The sequence below is a fragment of the Blennius ocellaris genome (assembly GCF_963422515.1).
Source record: "Blennius ocellaris genome assembly, chromosome: 22".
In the NCBI taxonomy this organism is placed as follows: Eukaryota; Metazoa; Chordata; class Actinopteri; order Blenniiformes; family Blenniidae; genus Blennius; species Blennius ocellaris.
In genome coordinates, this window is record NC_137671.1 from 14,782,897 (window position 1) to 14,798,732 (window position 15,836).

General features: G+C 46.4%; 1 protein-coding gene across 4 annotated transcripts in view; it reads right to left on the bottom strand.

The window, feature by feature from the left end:
• ppp1r12a (protein phosphatase 1, regulatory subunit 12A) overlaps window positions 1–15,836 on the bottom strand; it is a 51,338-nt gene that overhangs the window by 11,141 nt on the left and 24,361 nt on the right. For 2 of the 4 annotated variants that reach the window (XM_080518121.1, XM_080518119.1), the window contains exons 3-13: window positions 12,497–12,615; window positions 7,890–8,049; window positions 7,036–7,180; window positions 6,883–6,957; window positions 6,707–6,798; window positions 5,666–5,823; window positions 5,375–5,496; window positions 2,466–2,690; window positions 1,335–1,426; window positions 1,103–1,216; window positions 353–505 (exon numbers count right to left, since the gene is read on the bottom strand). In XM_080518121.1, the coding sequence (XP_080374247.1) occupies window positions 353–505; window positions 1,103–1,216; window positions 1,335–1,426; window positions 2,466–2,690; window positions 5,375–5,496; window positions 5,666–5,823; window positions 6,707–6,798; window positions 6,883–6,957; window positions 7,036–7,180; window positions 7,890–8,049; window positions 12,497–12,615 (1,455 nt within the window). The remainder of the gene's footprint in view (window positions 1–352; window positions 506–1,102; window positions 1,217–1,334; window positions 1,427–2,465; window positions 2,691–5,374; window positions 5,497–5,665; window positions 5,824–6,706; window positions 6,799–6,882; window positions 6,958–7,035; window positions 7,181–7,889; window positions 8,050–12,496; window positions 12,616–15,836) is intronic. The other 2 variants (XM_080518120.1, XM_080518122.1) reach the window with 2 other exon arrangements.

A 15,836-nucleotide genomic window follows, 5' to 3' on the forward strand; every position in this document is an offset into this window, starting at 1 on the left:
GTCACAATAAAAATATGTTAAAACAAGAAATGGTGCAGTTCTGTTATGAACTATTGATTAAAAAAAAAAAAAAGACTTTCTGAATTAAAAGTTAAAAAAACAGCAGGATTGGATTGTTGCACTTCTCTTTGTAAATTAGTCACTTTTCCGAGGTTCAACTGGCCGCTACGTGATCGTTCTCAGAATTCGATGCGGTTTTAGAGTTTAACGTCCATCCAGAGGGAGGAACGCAGACACGTCTCCAGTGGGAGGACAACAGTGGACGGGGGGGACAGAGAGGGACGCTCCGGCGGAGCGGAGATGCAGAGTGAGAAGACGGGTGGGTGTGCAGACGGTGCCGCTGCTGCTGTACCTGCGGTAAATGCTGTAAGACTGGTAGTGGGAGGCGGGCGGCTGCCAGGGTTTAGTATTACAGGTGTTAGGGTCCAAGCTGGAGGTGGACGAAGACTTGGCTGGCACGTCCCGCGTGCTGCCACTCCGCCCGAGCGCTAGCGTATGGGAAGTGCTAGCGTGGTGGCAAGGCAGGTGGGCGAGAGAGGCATGTTAGCGGTGAAAGCTCACACACACACACATACACACACACATATATATATATATATATGCACACATTTACAGTACAAGAAACATACATATTCAAGACTATAAAGCTTCGACACACTGTGGTGCATTCATGTCACGTGGGAGAAGCGCCATTAGGAAGAAAATGGAGCCAATTGTGAGAAGGATTGCTACCTAAAAACTTCCCAAGCAGCTCAAACAAGCTCGTCTTCACTTGGCGGCTCGCAGCCGGCGCTTCTCCCAGAAGACATGAATGGAACATGAGGCCACGTCGAGGTTCTGCGCCACAAACAGACTCCGGGAATTTGATTGACTCCATTTGTGCGCTCGTTAAAATACCAGAGCGGCACGTCGGTGGCAGAAGTGGCGCAGCGACCTGACGGGACAGGTACAGTCATGCAGCAGACTGTGGAGGTGATGGGCATTGCTGCTGCAAACAGAAGCATGTGCAAACCAACAGGAATCTATCAATGCTGTCTACTGCCAGTCGATTTGGCTCTCTGACGGAGATCAGATGGGGGGGGGGGGGGCAGCGGAGGCTAACCTGCGCTGGTAGCTGGGGGTTCGGTTGGTGGAGGCGCTTCCTTCGCTGTTCTTCAGCTCGTCGTCCCAGCGCCGCCGGGTGTAGGAGCCACTGCGTATCAGGGCAGTGGAGTCCCTGGGGAACCACGAGTTTCTAAACATGCGTCTCACGTTTGACTGCAAGGATAAGAAGTGCTCCTGGCTGCGCCGCACGCGAACCCGGAGACACTCGTGCAGGTTCAAAGTCTGCTCACCTGTTCTCCTTCTCGTCGATGTCTGAAGTACTGGCCAGCCTCCGGGGGATGGTCGGGGCCACGTAGGCCAGCCGGGTTCCTTTGTCCTTCTCCTGCAGGCGGAGGAGCAGACAGGTGAAAAAAAATCTCAAAGCAATAAATCGGCATCATCAATGAACATTTTCAAACGGGCCTATTGTCTGTAATTAATGCATCATAGAGTCTGACAGTAGAACTCGATAGAGAGAATTGATTGTGGATGCTGAAAATGTATATAATGTATGTTTAGGTCAGTTCAACACTTTTGAACCTTTCTGTGAATCCTCAAAGTGGCACACAAACAATGGTTAATCACTCATTAAAGGAGGAGTGGCAAAAAAGAGGCCCGTGGACCAAAACTGGCCCACAAGACACTCCAATCCGAGCAAGTGCAAACATTTCTAACCCCCCAAACATGTTCCTAAAAGTAGCGGAGACAACACAACATTGAGACGATGTTGCCATGACAGCCTGCACACTAGCATGAGCCTCAGAGTTCTGCTGGGGGTGAGTTTGGAAACACGTACGCATAAAGTGAAACGTCCCCAAAAAAATGCAACAGATTTTTGGACATTTCACTATATTATGCAGCAGGTTTCATTAAAATTGGCTTTATGTCAAGATTGTTGTCATTTTTAGTTGTAAATGTGTGGAAATATTGACCTATTGACTATACTCTGTGCACCAAAGTTTAAATTTAAAGGTTTTTATCGCACTACTTTACTTGTCGGGCCCACTCATGTGAAGCTGGAATGTACGTGGGCCCTGAACTAAAATGTGGGATTGAAACTTTTCCCCGATTGAGATGAGCGTCCATTAAGGGGTTAAAAAGCATTAAAAGTAATGCCTGTGTGTGTTTTAGCCAGAGGGGATCATGTGATTCTCTTGTTTGACTTGGCAGGTTGAGCCGGATGTCCTTCCTGAAGCCTGAGCAGGTGGATGTTAGAGGCCACATTTGCGGCCGCGGGATTAAAATCAGGAAGCATCGGCTCCGGGCCGGCGGTCCTCACGTCTCGGCCAACAGTGGTCATGTATTTATCGATACTGTTTCCCCCCCAGTGCAACAAAAGTTTGTTTTCGCGTGTAAAAGGGACCTCGGTATGAATTTCCCACCTTGTCTTTGTCCTTGTTGTCCAGGGACGAGGAGAGCCGCGGGCTGGAGGCCGAGCGCATCACGCCGGTGGTGTCCTTCTCCCTCTGCGCCTCCTTGGTGGCCGTGATCTCGGCCAGCGCCCCGTAGCTGCCCGTCTTCCTCAGCCCCAGGCGCCACGACGCCGGGGACTCGTCCTTCCTCTCCTCTTCCACTTTGGCCGAGACCTTTCCCGCAGGCGGAGTCACCTGGAAGAGAACAAACGGCTGCGTGAGTGCAGGGGGTCGAGTGTTAAATGGAGGACGAGGTTAATCCAGGTTGTTTTTTTTAGTCGCTTCGGTGAGTAGCACTAAAATCAAATCAGGTCAATCGATTAACCCAGACACCGGGATCTTATACGGAAAGACATGCCAGCGGATGGACGTCGAGCACGTTTACACCTGTGACTTAAAAAAAAAAAAATTGTGTTTCTTTCAAAATATAACTGGAAACAGTTTGTGATCCGTACTTTCCACATCTGATGCCGAGCAGCACAAACAGAAGGGGGGGGGGGGGGGGGGGGGGCAGGATTAGGAAGACGGTGTGTTGTGGGGAGTGAAGGTGAGCGATCGGGGGTTTTCAGACACTGTGATTGGATCCTTCCACGGCGGCTGGTTAGTCACAGATCAGTTGTGCCGACTTGTTGTGGGTGTTTTTCCACTGCTGTGAAGGTAAACTGATTCATCTGCAGCTCTGTGGCGACGCCTCAGAGGCTCAGTCTCTTCAATAAAACAAGTCAGATCCAGATACACCCTGGTAAACAAGGCTGTGTGCAGTATGTACAGTTACATTTAAAAGAAAAATATACTGTCATATATGTATATATATTTACAACAACTCATGAAACCGATCGAGCTGTATTATTTCCTGAAAGATATTTCACTATTTCAAAGCATAAAGTCACTATAAATGAAACTTTTCTCAATTTTTTTTCAAAGTCATCGCCACTTTACGACCAATTGTTCTTGTTCAGCTACATCAGATATTTGTTGTTTTTCCATTTTATATTATTCTACTTAAACCTTTCCTGTGTGACGTGTCCAGCAAGGCTCGTTTGAATTAAATGCATAATCATAATAATTAAATATAATTGACGCATTCAGGAGAACAAGAGCGAGCAAATTATAATCTGTAATATAATCCATGTGTGCAACAATTTACATTTTAATCACTGCAGAACCAACCTGAGGTATATTTTATTAGAGGCCATCTTCAAACTTGGGGAAATTACTTTCATTTCCTCTGATCAATCATATTCAAAATGCTTTTTTTGGGGGGGATTTCTGCTCAGTTGTGACCCAGCTCGTGGAAAAACCCTCCATCACCAGGCCGGTTAGGTACGAGTGCCGTTTTCTTTCTTTCTTTCATCAGTGCACAGGTGGGTGTGAGACGAGGGAACAACTCCGGTGCACAACAAAGCCTCACCATGGGTTTTTTGGGCACAAGAGAAATGCCAGTTTTGCGCAAACCTTGACGCCACAATGCAGGACAGCCTGGCTCCGCCACAGGCATGGGGGGGGAAACACAATCAAACTAAAGCCAACCAAGACACGAGGAAGGAGGGAGGGGACAGACGGGTTCGAAACAGAGGAGGGGGGGGGGGGGGAGCCAGAATAAGACTGAAGCAGCAGCAAAAGTGACACTTTAAGGATAAGGGCGGCGTTTTTTAAAGCCTCGTCGCACCACATCACAGCAGGATGAACTCATTACACTGGAGGTGACGGACGCACCATGATTTGAATGTTGTTCACTCGCTTATTAGACGATCGTGGTGCGTGGGGCTTTAAAAAAGGAGTTTATTGAAAGAAAAGAGGCAGAAACAAAAAGGAGGCCGAAAAGGGGCGGTTTAAAACACAGATATCTGAAGACGTGAGTCTTGGGAGGATGAATTCAAGCAGGCTGCACATCTGAGATGGAATCCAGAATGCTTTCAAGCATGTTTGTCACTTTATAAATATGGGGAATAAATAGTGCATATATACAATATTTACCAAAATAAATGTATTCAAGTAGAAAACTGACAGCAAGAGTCCCACCCAATATTGGACAGAAGCAGAGATCCTAACCATATATGGACACTTTTTCCCCCCTTTTTGGTTTGGTTATATTGCTTAAATTTAACAGATTTTAAATGCCAGGTCTTTTTTTTTTTTTCATTCATTTTGTTGGATTTTGTGACAGTTTTCCACATTTTGTGTGTTGGATTTCCTCATTTGGAAGAAAAATAGATCCAAATCAAGCATTTAAAGGGTTAAAACTCTGAAACTGATTGAAAGTTTAATCATTTGTTTTGACTGGTTTGCATTTATTAAGGTGATTTATGAAAACAAAATGTTGAAATAAATATGAATGAATAATGACATGAGGGCTGTTTTTATAATTAAGTTGTTCAGCAAGTCAAAAGCATATTAAAAAGGGAAAAAAACGTCAGCAGAGTTCCAGAACTCCTCCAGAGGTTAGGCAGATTCACAGCAGGCTGGATTTGGGTGAATGCTCAGCCGCAGTTTTCCAGTAGAGGGCGGCAGACTCACAAAGACAAACACTGACATGAGCCCCAGTTTTAGTCTTGACAAGCGTCCAAAGCTGCCGCTCTGTGTTCCGTCAAGGCTTCTTGTATTTGATCAGCTTTAGAGGAATCATTCCGTTTGTGACTTCAAAGCTCAACGACATGCCACACATGAGGCGGTTAACTCTGCCTCAAATTCAAGATGTTGCCTGGCACTAATAATAAATCTGCAGTATTTTGCTTCAAAAGTCTGTAATAATCTGCTGCGTAATGACGTATAAATGTCTATGTATGGAAAGTGGAGGCAGTTTCGCTGTTTAACCTGCTATTTACACGATGCAGCAGCTTCCTCGAAAGCTCTGCTGCCGCCGTGAGCGAGCCAGGTACCTTTTGAACTGGTGAAGTGGGAGTCGTCACCTGGTTAGTTGGGCTGGCCGGAGAAGACACGGTGATGCTGGTCGGGCCGGCCGTTGTGCTGTTGCTCACCGCTGGCGTGGATTTGCCCTTTTCTGGAGGAGACATGAATACGAGGGTCGGAGAAGCTCAACAAACCAACAGAAGGCAAATAAAAAAATAGACTGGTTAACCCTTTAACTACTCCAGCGAGTGGATTTAATTGGGAGTATATGGCCGTTGAGTCGTTCGAAAATGTTTAAAGAACAATCCGACGCACAGTACCTGCTTCAGTCTCCGACTCCGAGTCCTCTTCCTCCTCCTCCTCACTGGAGCAGCTCGATTCGTCCTTCTTCCCCTCGTCTTCTTCATCCACCTTCTCTGGCTCTAAGGTCTCGATGCGAGGGGCGCTCTTCTCCGGCTCCAGGAGCAGTGTTTCCTTGCTGCGACACACAAATAGAACCACGTTAAATCCAGCACTGTCTGTGCTGGGTTGGGATGTTCTCCCTGGGTTTCCTCCCGTCCTCCAAAAGCCAGAGTTTCAATGCAATTTTTTGAACACTGGTAACTGGGCATGGATTCACACTGCAGAGCAGGGCCGCGTCACAGATGAAGTCCGGGGGACAAAAGCGGCCCGGACGAGGCTGTGATCCAACCAAACCACCAAGAAAATTAGTTTCTTAAGCGTCGCGGACAACATTGAGACCTGAGCTGAGATATTGTGACGCCGTCATGAAAGATAGTAAATTAGCCTCAGAGATGTCAGGGTGAGTTTGTAAAAACATCCTTAATGCAACACTTTGTAAAATTGGTTTTCTGAGGAGATTGTAATCAAACTTTTGGCAAAAACTTCAACTTGACGTCACAACAAAGAAAGAAGTTTAAAGTTTAATTTGAAGGTTATTACGGCACTATTTTACCAGTCCAGCCCAGTGAGGATGAGACTGTTCTGTGTCGGACACCCCTGCTGTTGAAGTGAAACTTCTCAGATATTTCCTGGTTATACGGTTTTGTCTTTGGCTTTGGGCCCGTCCGTCCTGTCGTGTGTCATCTGAAAACACTTGAAAGAATCTGGAGGAGACCTGGAGCCTCTGAAAGCCTCACTACCATCACCATCATGTTCACAACATGCGCCTGACGTCTGACCGGCTCAGTCACAAATCCATGAATCACATCCAACAGGTTCCTCTTGTTTGAGGATCTCATCTCGTTGTTGTTAGTAGAACTCGGCACAAACTGAACATTAAACCCTGAATAGAAGTCGTTTCTTTTCAGACCTTTCATATCCAAACCAATACGGTTGTTACCGACTAATAAAGCATTTACCTCTTGAGTGGTTTCAGTGATTGATTGTTGTCCCCGGTGGTTGTCGTTTCAATCCAAGGAGACTTCTTCACATCCTTCTTGTCACCAATCAGCTGGAATCAAGAGAACAGAAGGTGAACATTTCATTCACACTTTCTCTATAACCTCAGTTATCCAGTGGATCTGGACAAACTCACCAGATTTTGCTTCTTTTGTAGTTCTTCCAAGTATCCCAGAACGTCTTCATCAGCTACATCAAAAGGGGTCTGGCCCTGATGCGGAGAAATGAGACCAGGTGACGGTTTGCACGGCGCTCCACGACGAGATTCCCGACTTTTCTCGCCACTCACCATTTTGTTAATGAGGTCCATGTCACAGAGATGCTCCACCAGAATCCTACACGCTTCTTCTTTGCCCCAGTGTGAGGCTGCGTGTAGAGGAGTCCAGCCATCGTAGTCCTTAATATTTACATCATACCCTGCTTGGATTAAAAGTCTGGGGGGAAAGGAAAGGACACAACAGTTTCAACTAGTGATTCTTGGACTTAAGTAAGGATGAGCCGATACTAGAATCATGTCTGATACTGCACGGGGTCCTTGTACTCGTACAACATCCCCCATGCAACCCGGCAAGTTTTACGTTGATAATAATGACAATGACAAAAGTAAGAGACTGGAAATTACGTCCTGCCAAAACATGAAGAGGAGAATAAAGAAAGGAGTACGTCAGCCTCGTAACTCCACATGACATGAAGAGTAAACTCCAGACTGAAAAACGCCTCTTTGCAAAGCTGGGAATATTTAGACCAGTGATATTTCAGCCAGTGAATCTGTCATTTAGGGGGAAACATTTCGATCCCCATGTTGTGTACGGCGGCGGCGGCGCTAAACATCTGAGATCCTCGAGCTATCTATGGCAGCAGAGCGTGCTGGCCGGCCGCCCAGACCAGATGGACGAGCGGCTGCAGCTCCGATCCTCCAACAGTCACTGTATGTCGTTACAGAGCGCGGTGACAAGACGCAGAGGCTCGGATGTGTTTGGCATTCGCCGAGTAAAGACAAACGGATCCTGGGCCTCGGCTGTAAACAGTATGTATATCATGCAACGTGCAGGGGAGCTCTTATGCAACGGGCTGTAAAAGTGTCGTCATCACACGCGCGCTGCACAAAGTTTACATCCTGCGAAATCAAGTCGGCAGGCTCACTTTAAAACCTCCACGTATCCCTTGGCGGCGGCGACGTGGAGCGCCGTCCCTCCGGACTTGGTGTGCCGGACGTCTTGGATCTGACCGCTGTTGAGCCACTGCCGGGCGTCTCGCAGCATGACGCGCTCCTCCTCTTTCCGCGCCGACTCGATGTCCACTCCTGCAGAGGTGGGAGGAGACAGACGCTGTAACGCTGACATGCAGGGGTTAAACTGCTGCGTAGGAACCCAGAGAGAACCAGGGAAACGTCAAACAGCAGTAGAACATTTAGGACCCTTTAGACCAGCGGTGTCAAACACATCACATACAGTTTAAAATATCTAAACATTTAGAATAACAACTCCGTGATCACACATGAGAAGAATTGGTGTAAAAAAAAAATAAGAACCTGATCCTGGTACTGGATCCTTCAACATGAATCTATTTTGATTAGTTTACAAGTCTCATCAATCAAGATAAACTCTTCAGCTCCGCGCCACACCTCTGGATTCCGAGGCTTAGCTACAATCCCCTCGAATAAAAACAACAAAAAACAGATTATAAAAGAGCAAATCCAGCTGAATGAGTTCGTCATCTTCAATAACAACCTTCAACCGTGTTATTGGCCCTTTTCTCAACAGTGTTGTGCAATCTCAGCGAGAATACAAACGTCAACATCACCTACCCACGTTTTTGTATTTACGATTGATTATATCATGTGGACCTCGCAACGTGACCCTCGTTTGAAGCGTTTGTAGTAAAAATGCATAGTTTTTACGTTTTCTATCATTTTTGCAATCTACGGAGCGTTTTGGAAAATGTCCACCTTCAGATCAGTTTTCCAAAAGTTGCCAGTGGCTCTGAGCAACAATGTCGTCTCAATGAAGGCCCAAAAAGTTCTGAAAGTTTTGCGTTTCCACTTGAAATCGTTGCCTAGTCAACGAGGCCTCAGCTGATTGTTGTTCACCACCTTTTGAAAGTTCCAGTTTTGGCTCCAAAAAGCCTTAAAATTGGTATATTAAATGAAGCCTTTGTACAGTGACAGCATGATTTATCCAGGTGTAGGAGGTATTGACCATCTGTGAGGCTCGACGGAACAGAAACAGACATTTTACTGGTCCGTGCTCCGGTGTTGACAATCGGATCCTGTCTGGGAGACTTCTCTGCCAATCTTGTGTCAGTTAAACCACAGAACAGTAGCTGTGAAAAGCCCCCGGCCGGCGATGTGGGTCAACACGTCTCAGCTATACGCTGCGCGCAGGGCAGCGAGGAAAACAGGCCTGTATTGTCTTGTTGACACCTGGTTGGAACGCAAGACCGTCTGAAACGCGCCGCTGCGTGAGTCAGCGGCGAGTTTAGCTGCGCTCGGCTATATAAACAAGGATCCAGAAAGCGCTCCGGGGGAAGGAGCCAGAGCTTCAGCTGATCTTATAGCTTTTTGTTGGGGATACGTCATTACTCTCCGTCTGTGAAACCCAAGAAGACTTCAAGACCGCGTTGTGGAGCTTTTAATACTAATGAAAATACACCGGAGTCAGCACATTTTGCCTGACAGCAGGAGGGAGGGCAGGATAGATGAAGAGTAGAAGAGGACACGGAATTGTCTTTTTGACTTTACAAATTCAGAATAAAAAAAAAAAAGTGATTTATTCCTTTTCATTGTTGATCAAATAGACTGTCCGACTGTTCAGCTGAATATTGCTTTCAAAACAAGGATGTTTCACAATAACTCCAGCTGAACTAAGCTGATGTGAATGAAGCTTTCAGACAGTTGAAATGTTTACTGGTGTCATATTTGTTAATCATTCAAAACTATTTGCAGATTAATAAAGTATGAATATGTAAATATCTGCTCTGGAGTAATCAGACCAGGATCAGTCGCCAAAAATCCCTTGTTTTATATCATTAATCTAGTTTGTTTACAAATGATTTCTGCTGCTTTGGATTTCTAGTAAAGTGTCACTGCGTGTTCAAAACAAATGTGGCCTTTCAAGCTTGTGTTGTGTTGGTTTTTTTCCACAAGTCCTACGTGTTCAAAACTGGAAATTCTGCTCATTAGGAGGATTAGTGAGCTGAAATCTCAGAAAAACAAAAAAAGAAGATGAACCAGTGTCTGACTTTATGTTTGACCGGATTTCCAGTTTCATTGCAGCAGAGCAGCAGGACAGTAGATATTCACAGTCAATGTCGATAAGATCTCAGCACAAATGTTAAATTCAGTCTAAATTCCCTCGATGGTCAAGAGGAAAGTCGAAGTAAAAACCAAGTGTGCTGGGATGGGGGCTGGCCAGGTCGGCCAGCGTCTTCTGATCTCTGGGGAAGCAGCCGACACGTCTATAAAAAGCAGGAAGCCTGACGGCTTCCAAGTTAGAACTACACAGAGCGCGGTGGAGGAGCCGGCCACGGTTCACAGTTCACTTTTTTTTTTTTTTACAAGAGAACGGCACATCTTCTACCGCTGCACCGAGGAAGATAAAGGGGGGGAAAAACACAGACGACCAAAAAAGGATGTGGAACTGATACTGCGTCCGACAGAAGCTAAGAGAGATACAACGACATCCGTCTACACTGAAACAAACACATCTCAAAACAAAGCCCACCAGCACCAGCACCCCCCCCCCCCCCTTTAAAACCCTCTATCATGTCGGTGGCACAACCTCCCGAGCGGGGTCAAGCAGAGGATCAAGAGGCCGTTCCTGCCTACTGCAGACCACGGCCACTTTGCTAACAAGTTTAACCCCGTGACTGCTTTCTCTTTGAGAGGAGAAAATCACATTACAAACATACAGAAGCGTTACACAACAGCCAGTTGCATAATGCGTCCAGCTACCTCTCGCATGAAGAACTGGGCGGTGGATTGTCCGCCGCTGCCCTCGGGTCAGGACGGCTGCAAAAAAACTGCTCTGTGTGTTCACAACGACAGAAAGTTGAGCGGGGACCCTGGACATGCAGAGTTTGACGCAGCGCTGCATCCATCAGAGTTAAATCGACACCGACAGGAGCCGCTGCCCCAGATGCTTCAGGTTTGGGAGGGTGCACGTCTCATCACCGTTGCATAACACGTCCAAGGAGCAGAACACGCAGCCAGCACTCTTTATCACTACATGCCAGCGTCTTCAAAACATTCAGACCTCCAACGGGGGAGACATGAAGTAGTACGCAGCTTCTACAAAATTCAGAAAAATCTTTAAGGATCTTGCCAAAGGAAAGACTCCAAATGGAGTTAGAAATATGCAATATCTCCACAGTGAAGGTGGATGATATTAACTTATTAGCTGGATTAACAGAGGAAATACGTCCTCTGAATCTTTCTAACTTGCTCAGTGTGGAGATTTCTGTTACTTTCTGTAACTTTTCGACAATTATGTCCAAGAAATCAACACATTTCCTCAAATAAATCAACAAAATCAGTTTGAGCCAAATGATACACATTTCAAACATCATGAATGAATTGCAAAATCTGTTTCTTTTACGTTAAATCACCCAGTGGACTGAAATGGACCGGTTGGAGTTCTGCACGGCAGATCCAGAACAGGAGTTGGTTAAATTCAGCGTATCACATGTTTATCTGCCGCTGCCCCTCGTCTGTGCAGGTTGTGATAGAAACCATTGAGGACATAAATGCCCCGGACGGGGGGGGGCAACTCCAGCCAAACTTTGAGAGTGAATGTGAGCCGAGGAGCCCCCCTCTGGCCCGGGGCCAGGCAACACGTCTGCTCGGCCTCACACGGCCGGGGGAGAGGGCCTTCCATCAAGAATGCCCTCTCCAGAAATAGAAAGGCCCGACGTCTCGCCGGTGAACGATCACATGAGGCCCCTGGACACAGCTGGATTACTGTTGTGTGTTACGCAAGTTCTCTTCAGACGGCAGGTGAATTCGGAGTGTGTTGGAAAACACACTTGAACTTGGCTGAGGCAGACAGGAGGCCAGGCCATCGACATGAGGAATCATTTCTCCTGTGATTGGGTGAGGTTGCACAACAACGCTTCGCCGTGAAACATCCTCGCACGGAGGACCAGACCGAGACCAAACACCCACAGATCAGTTTTCTGCATATTTCGCTGACATTCGGAATATTTTTGGCCCAAAGTGTACGAACTCCTTTATTAAAAGCTGCTCTCCATTAAGAGACTGATCCATTCCAACACAGCAGAGATTGAAGCCTCCAAATCGACTCTTACGCCTCCTGTAGTTCGTTGATGTCAAGTCGGAACTTGAGTCGAATCTTTGAAACTCGCTAATGATACTTGAATTGTGAAACGATGGGCATTTAAAAGGTCCAGGTTAGTGAAGTCCAAACATCCAAACACAAAAGAAATGGTAACTATTCCTATAATTCAGCCAAAACCGTAAAACTTTAAATACATGTGAACTGAATTATTTCAAGACTTGAGTTTGATTTCTCATCATTTACGCATAAAAGCCAATAAACTCATTCAAACTAGGGCAATATTTCATGAGATCTGAAGATGAGAGGCTAAAATCATCACAGTTAAACTACGAAAAGCTTTTATAACTTTTGAGTTTAAGAGAGTAGAAATAACTGGCAACGTTATGTTTTCACTTCATCGCATCGCTTTTGCGTTTTCCTTTCAGGAAGGACGTGGTGATCAAGATGTGGACGGACCTTGCCGGTTGATCTCGTTCTGCAGGAGCTCCTCCATCGCCTCTTCTTCAGCGATGTCCAGAGGCGTCTCTCCTTCACTGTTCACCACTCCGACACTGGCACCCTGACCGATGAGATATCTGCAGAGACACAAACGTGGGGAAAGTCAGATTACTGGCGTCCGTTTGAGGTCAAAGGGAGGCCTCTGGAAGAAAAGAGGTAAAAGGCAATGTCCCCTCCTTTTAACGGATGAAGGAACAGCTGAAGGACAGGAGATGAGTAATGTAGCTTTTGGGTCATTGCCAACTTCGATTGACACCACGGTGCAGTCTGCGTGCCCGGTTTAGCCAGTCGCATTGTCCCGACACTGTTAGGTCAAATTATAGACATACATTCACCAATTACAGTAATTACAATGGCCCGACTGCACAATTATCCATTTCAATTTAATAACTGTTGCACGTGGCACACGATGGCGGGCATATCCATTAGAACAAAAGTACACAAATGAGAAACAAACATGGTGTTCAAAGCACACGGCTGCATAACCGCAGCATATGTTTAATTAAATCGGGTAATTATGTGCCTGCAGTTTTTAGCACATATGAAACATGTCGCAAAAATAGTTTTGTCTGAAGGACTTGGAAAATGATGAAACCTCCAGTTTCTATTATTACCACCAGATAACCAAAATCAACATTTAACACCAGATTCAGAGAGACTTAAAAAGTAAATAGTTGCTCTTATATAGCTCATTATCACTGTGTTTCAAAATACACATGAGTAAAAGCTCCTCGTCGTTGCGTCTGACCAGTCGAACACTATTATGCACGTTCTAGACATTCTACTCAGCTCTTGGGAGAGGGTAGGGTTTCTATGACAACGGGGACTAAGTGCATCGTGATTGAACGATAAAATCAAGTGTTGCTACATTTGCTCGTCACTCAGGAAAAGTGACTGAGCGCAACACGTAAAGCACATTTACAGCACTGCCCGACAAGAGAGAGAGAGAGAGAGAGAGTGAGCGAGAGAGAGAGGCTGACTCGCAACACTTTCGTGTGAACGGACAGCTAAAGTTTTCGGTTTTCAGTTGAAAACGTCGTGTGAACAGGTCCTGATCCTGCACCATGATTGGATTATTGCCTTATTTGTTGCACACACAGATCGTAGAACCATTTCCCAGCCGCCCTGAGGGAGAGCGGTTGAACTTTAGTTCAGGAACTCACAGTAGTAAACAGTCAACTGGGGGATTCAAACCTGCCAATCTCCATCTACAAGCTTGTGCTCCACTTCAATTGGGGGACCTTTAAGGATTCAGTCGCTTGCTCAAAGGCACTTGGGACAGATGGAGACGAGGGATCAAACATCCAACTCGGGGATTGGATGGCTGCCCACTGAGTGATTTAACCCTTCGTGTCGTGGCCTCCCTCCAGCGGCAAAACAAGACATTTTAACCAACATCTTGAGTCCAGATGCTTCCAATTAAAGCCGTGGTGAGACTCGGGGCCTTCTCATTAGACCGACACACCACTTGAAACGCTCTCCGTGCCCACGACTTCCCCTCCGATGGCAGCTGAGTGACTGCAGCGTTTTATTTCTTCTTGATTGGACTTTCTATTCTGCCTATTTTAGGTTTGATGGCTTTGTGGGCTCCCGTCCCGCTGTGAGCTTCTTAACCAGCCCTAACAATCAGATGGCTGCGGGGACACCGGGGGGGGGGGGGGGGGGGCAACAGATAACCGGCCTGCTCTGCCGTCCAGAGTGAGGATGCTGGGACCGAACACCAGCCTATTGACAGCCTGCCGCCCACGTCAGGTTGTGGAGTCCCTCCCCGTGACACGATGTCTCCATTACTCACCCGTAACGCGACGGCCACTTGACCTTTTCTCTCAAAATGTGACGACGACAACAACGGGCCTGTATTCCGTAATAGTGGCTCTGTGCCGATGCTCGGTTCACGAGGCCACTCTGATCTCACGCGTCAACAATTTTAAACCTTTAAAAACTGGGAGCGCATCAAGATAAGACAAGTCGTGTATTGTTTTGTCACAATGCTCCATAAAAAGGCGAGTGGAAAACTTTCAGGATCGTTCATTTTAACAAATTGGAAACAGACAGACATAAGCCCGATTAAATCGTTGGGGTTTTTTTTTCTGACACGCTGTTGTGTTAACGGGGCTTGAAGGTGTTCTTCAAAAACACATAACTGACCTCAGCTGGCAATAACATAAAACGACAGCCAAGCATCTTACTGGTGGATTTACACCTGAACTGTTACAAAAGCTTGAGCCTCTTTCATTTATAAACAACAGTCCACCTGAGAAACGATTGTGTTGACGTATTTCTAACACGAGATGGCAAATTCTTAAACTATAATCTTGCCCTTAAACATAATCAGACCAACTCAGAAAGCCTGTGCTGAAGCTTATTTCTTCTTCCTTTACAGTAAAGGCAAACATGGATGGAGGGGATAATCTTTAGCCAGGTTCCTGTAATGTAACACAGAAGTAAAGCAGGTCACAGCACACTCCCAATATGCTGAACAATGAGCACAGCGGAGCTCCGTCGGGCCGCTTCAGCCTGTTTAACTATCCTCTGATAACATCTGCTGTGCTTACGGCCCGGCCCGCGAGTCATGTTCTTACCTTGGGTTAAAAAAAAAAAATACAAAAAAAAGACACGGGGCCGAGAAAACAACTGTGGAGCTCGATTCCAGATATAGTGAGTGACCCTGATCTCTGCATATTTGATTACATCACGGTTGCATTGTGTGCCGGAGCTATCAGATGGGTGGGCTGCCGCTCCAGTCTGGGCCTCCAGGAGACGGTGACGGGTCTGCTGGTCGTGCTGCATTACGCAAATGACCAGCATTTTCTCAAGTCAATGCCATCGCCGGAGAGAACACAGCCCAAGTGTTCATTTCATTCACAACAACAAGTTCAAATTGAACCAGTTTCCCTCCGAGCAGTGCTGAACACAGCCCGTCCTTGGAAAGATTTACTTCAGGCAAAACTTCCCAACTCGTGAAGGAATTCCCGGGACAATAGTCAAAACAGAGATCAGTTCAAGCCGACAGGAGCTGAACGTTAGAGGGAAGTGTGCGGCCACTCTGTGTTTTGCATATTCCTGAGATGATTCATGCTCCACTTACTCCAGCTCGCAAACAATTTAGACTTGGAGTTGATAACAGATTTGTGGCCGGTGGTTTGTTTGAAAACCAACAACTTCAAAGACAGGTTGAAAGCCTGATGCTTTTTGTTCGAGCTGTAAAGGGAAGGAAGCAGAATACCCAATATGTTGAGTTGAGGCTTTTCCCAAAGATGGTGATGCAGGGCATCGGAGACAATGTCGAGGGCTGACA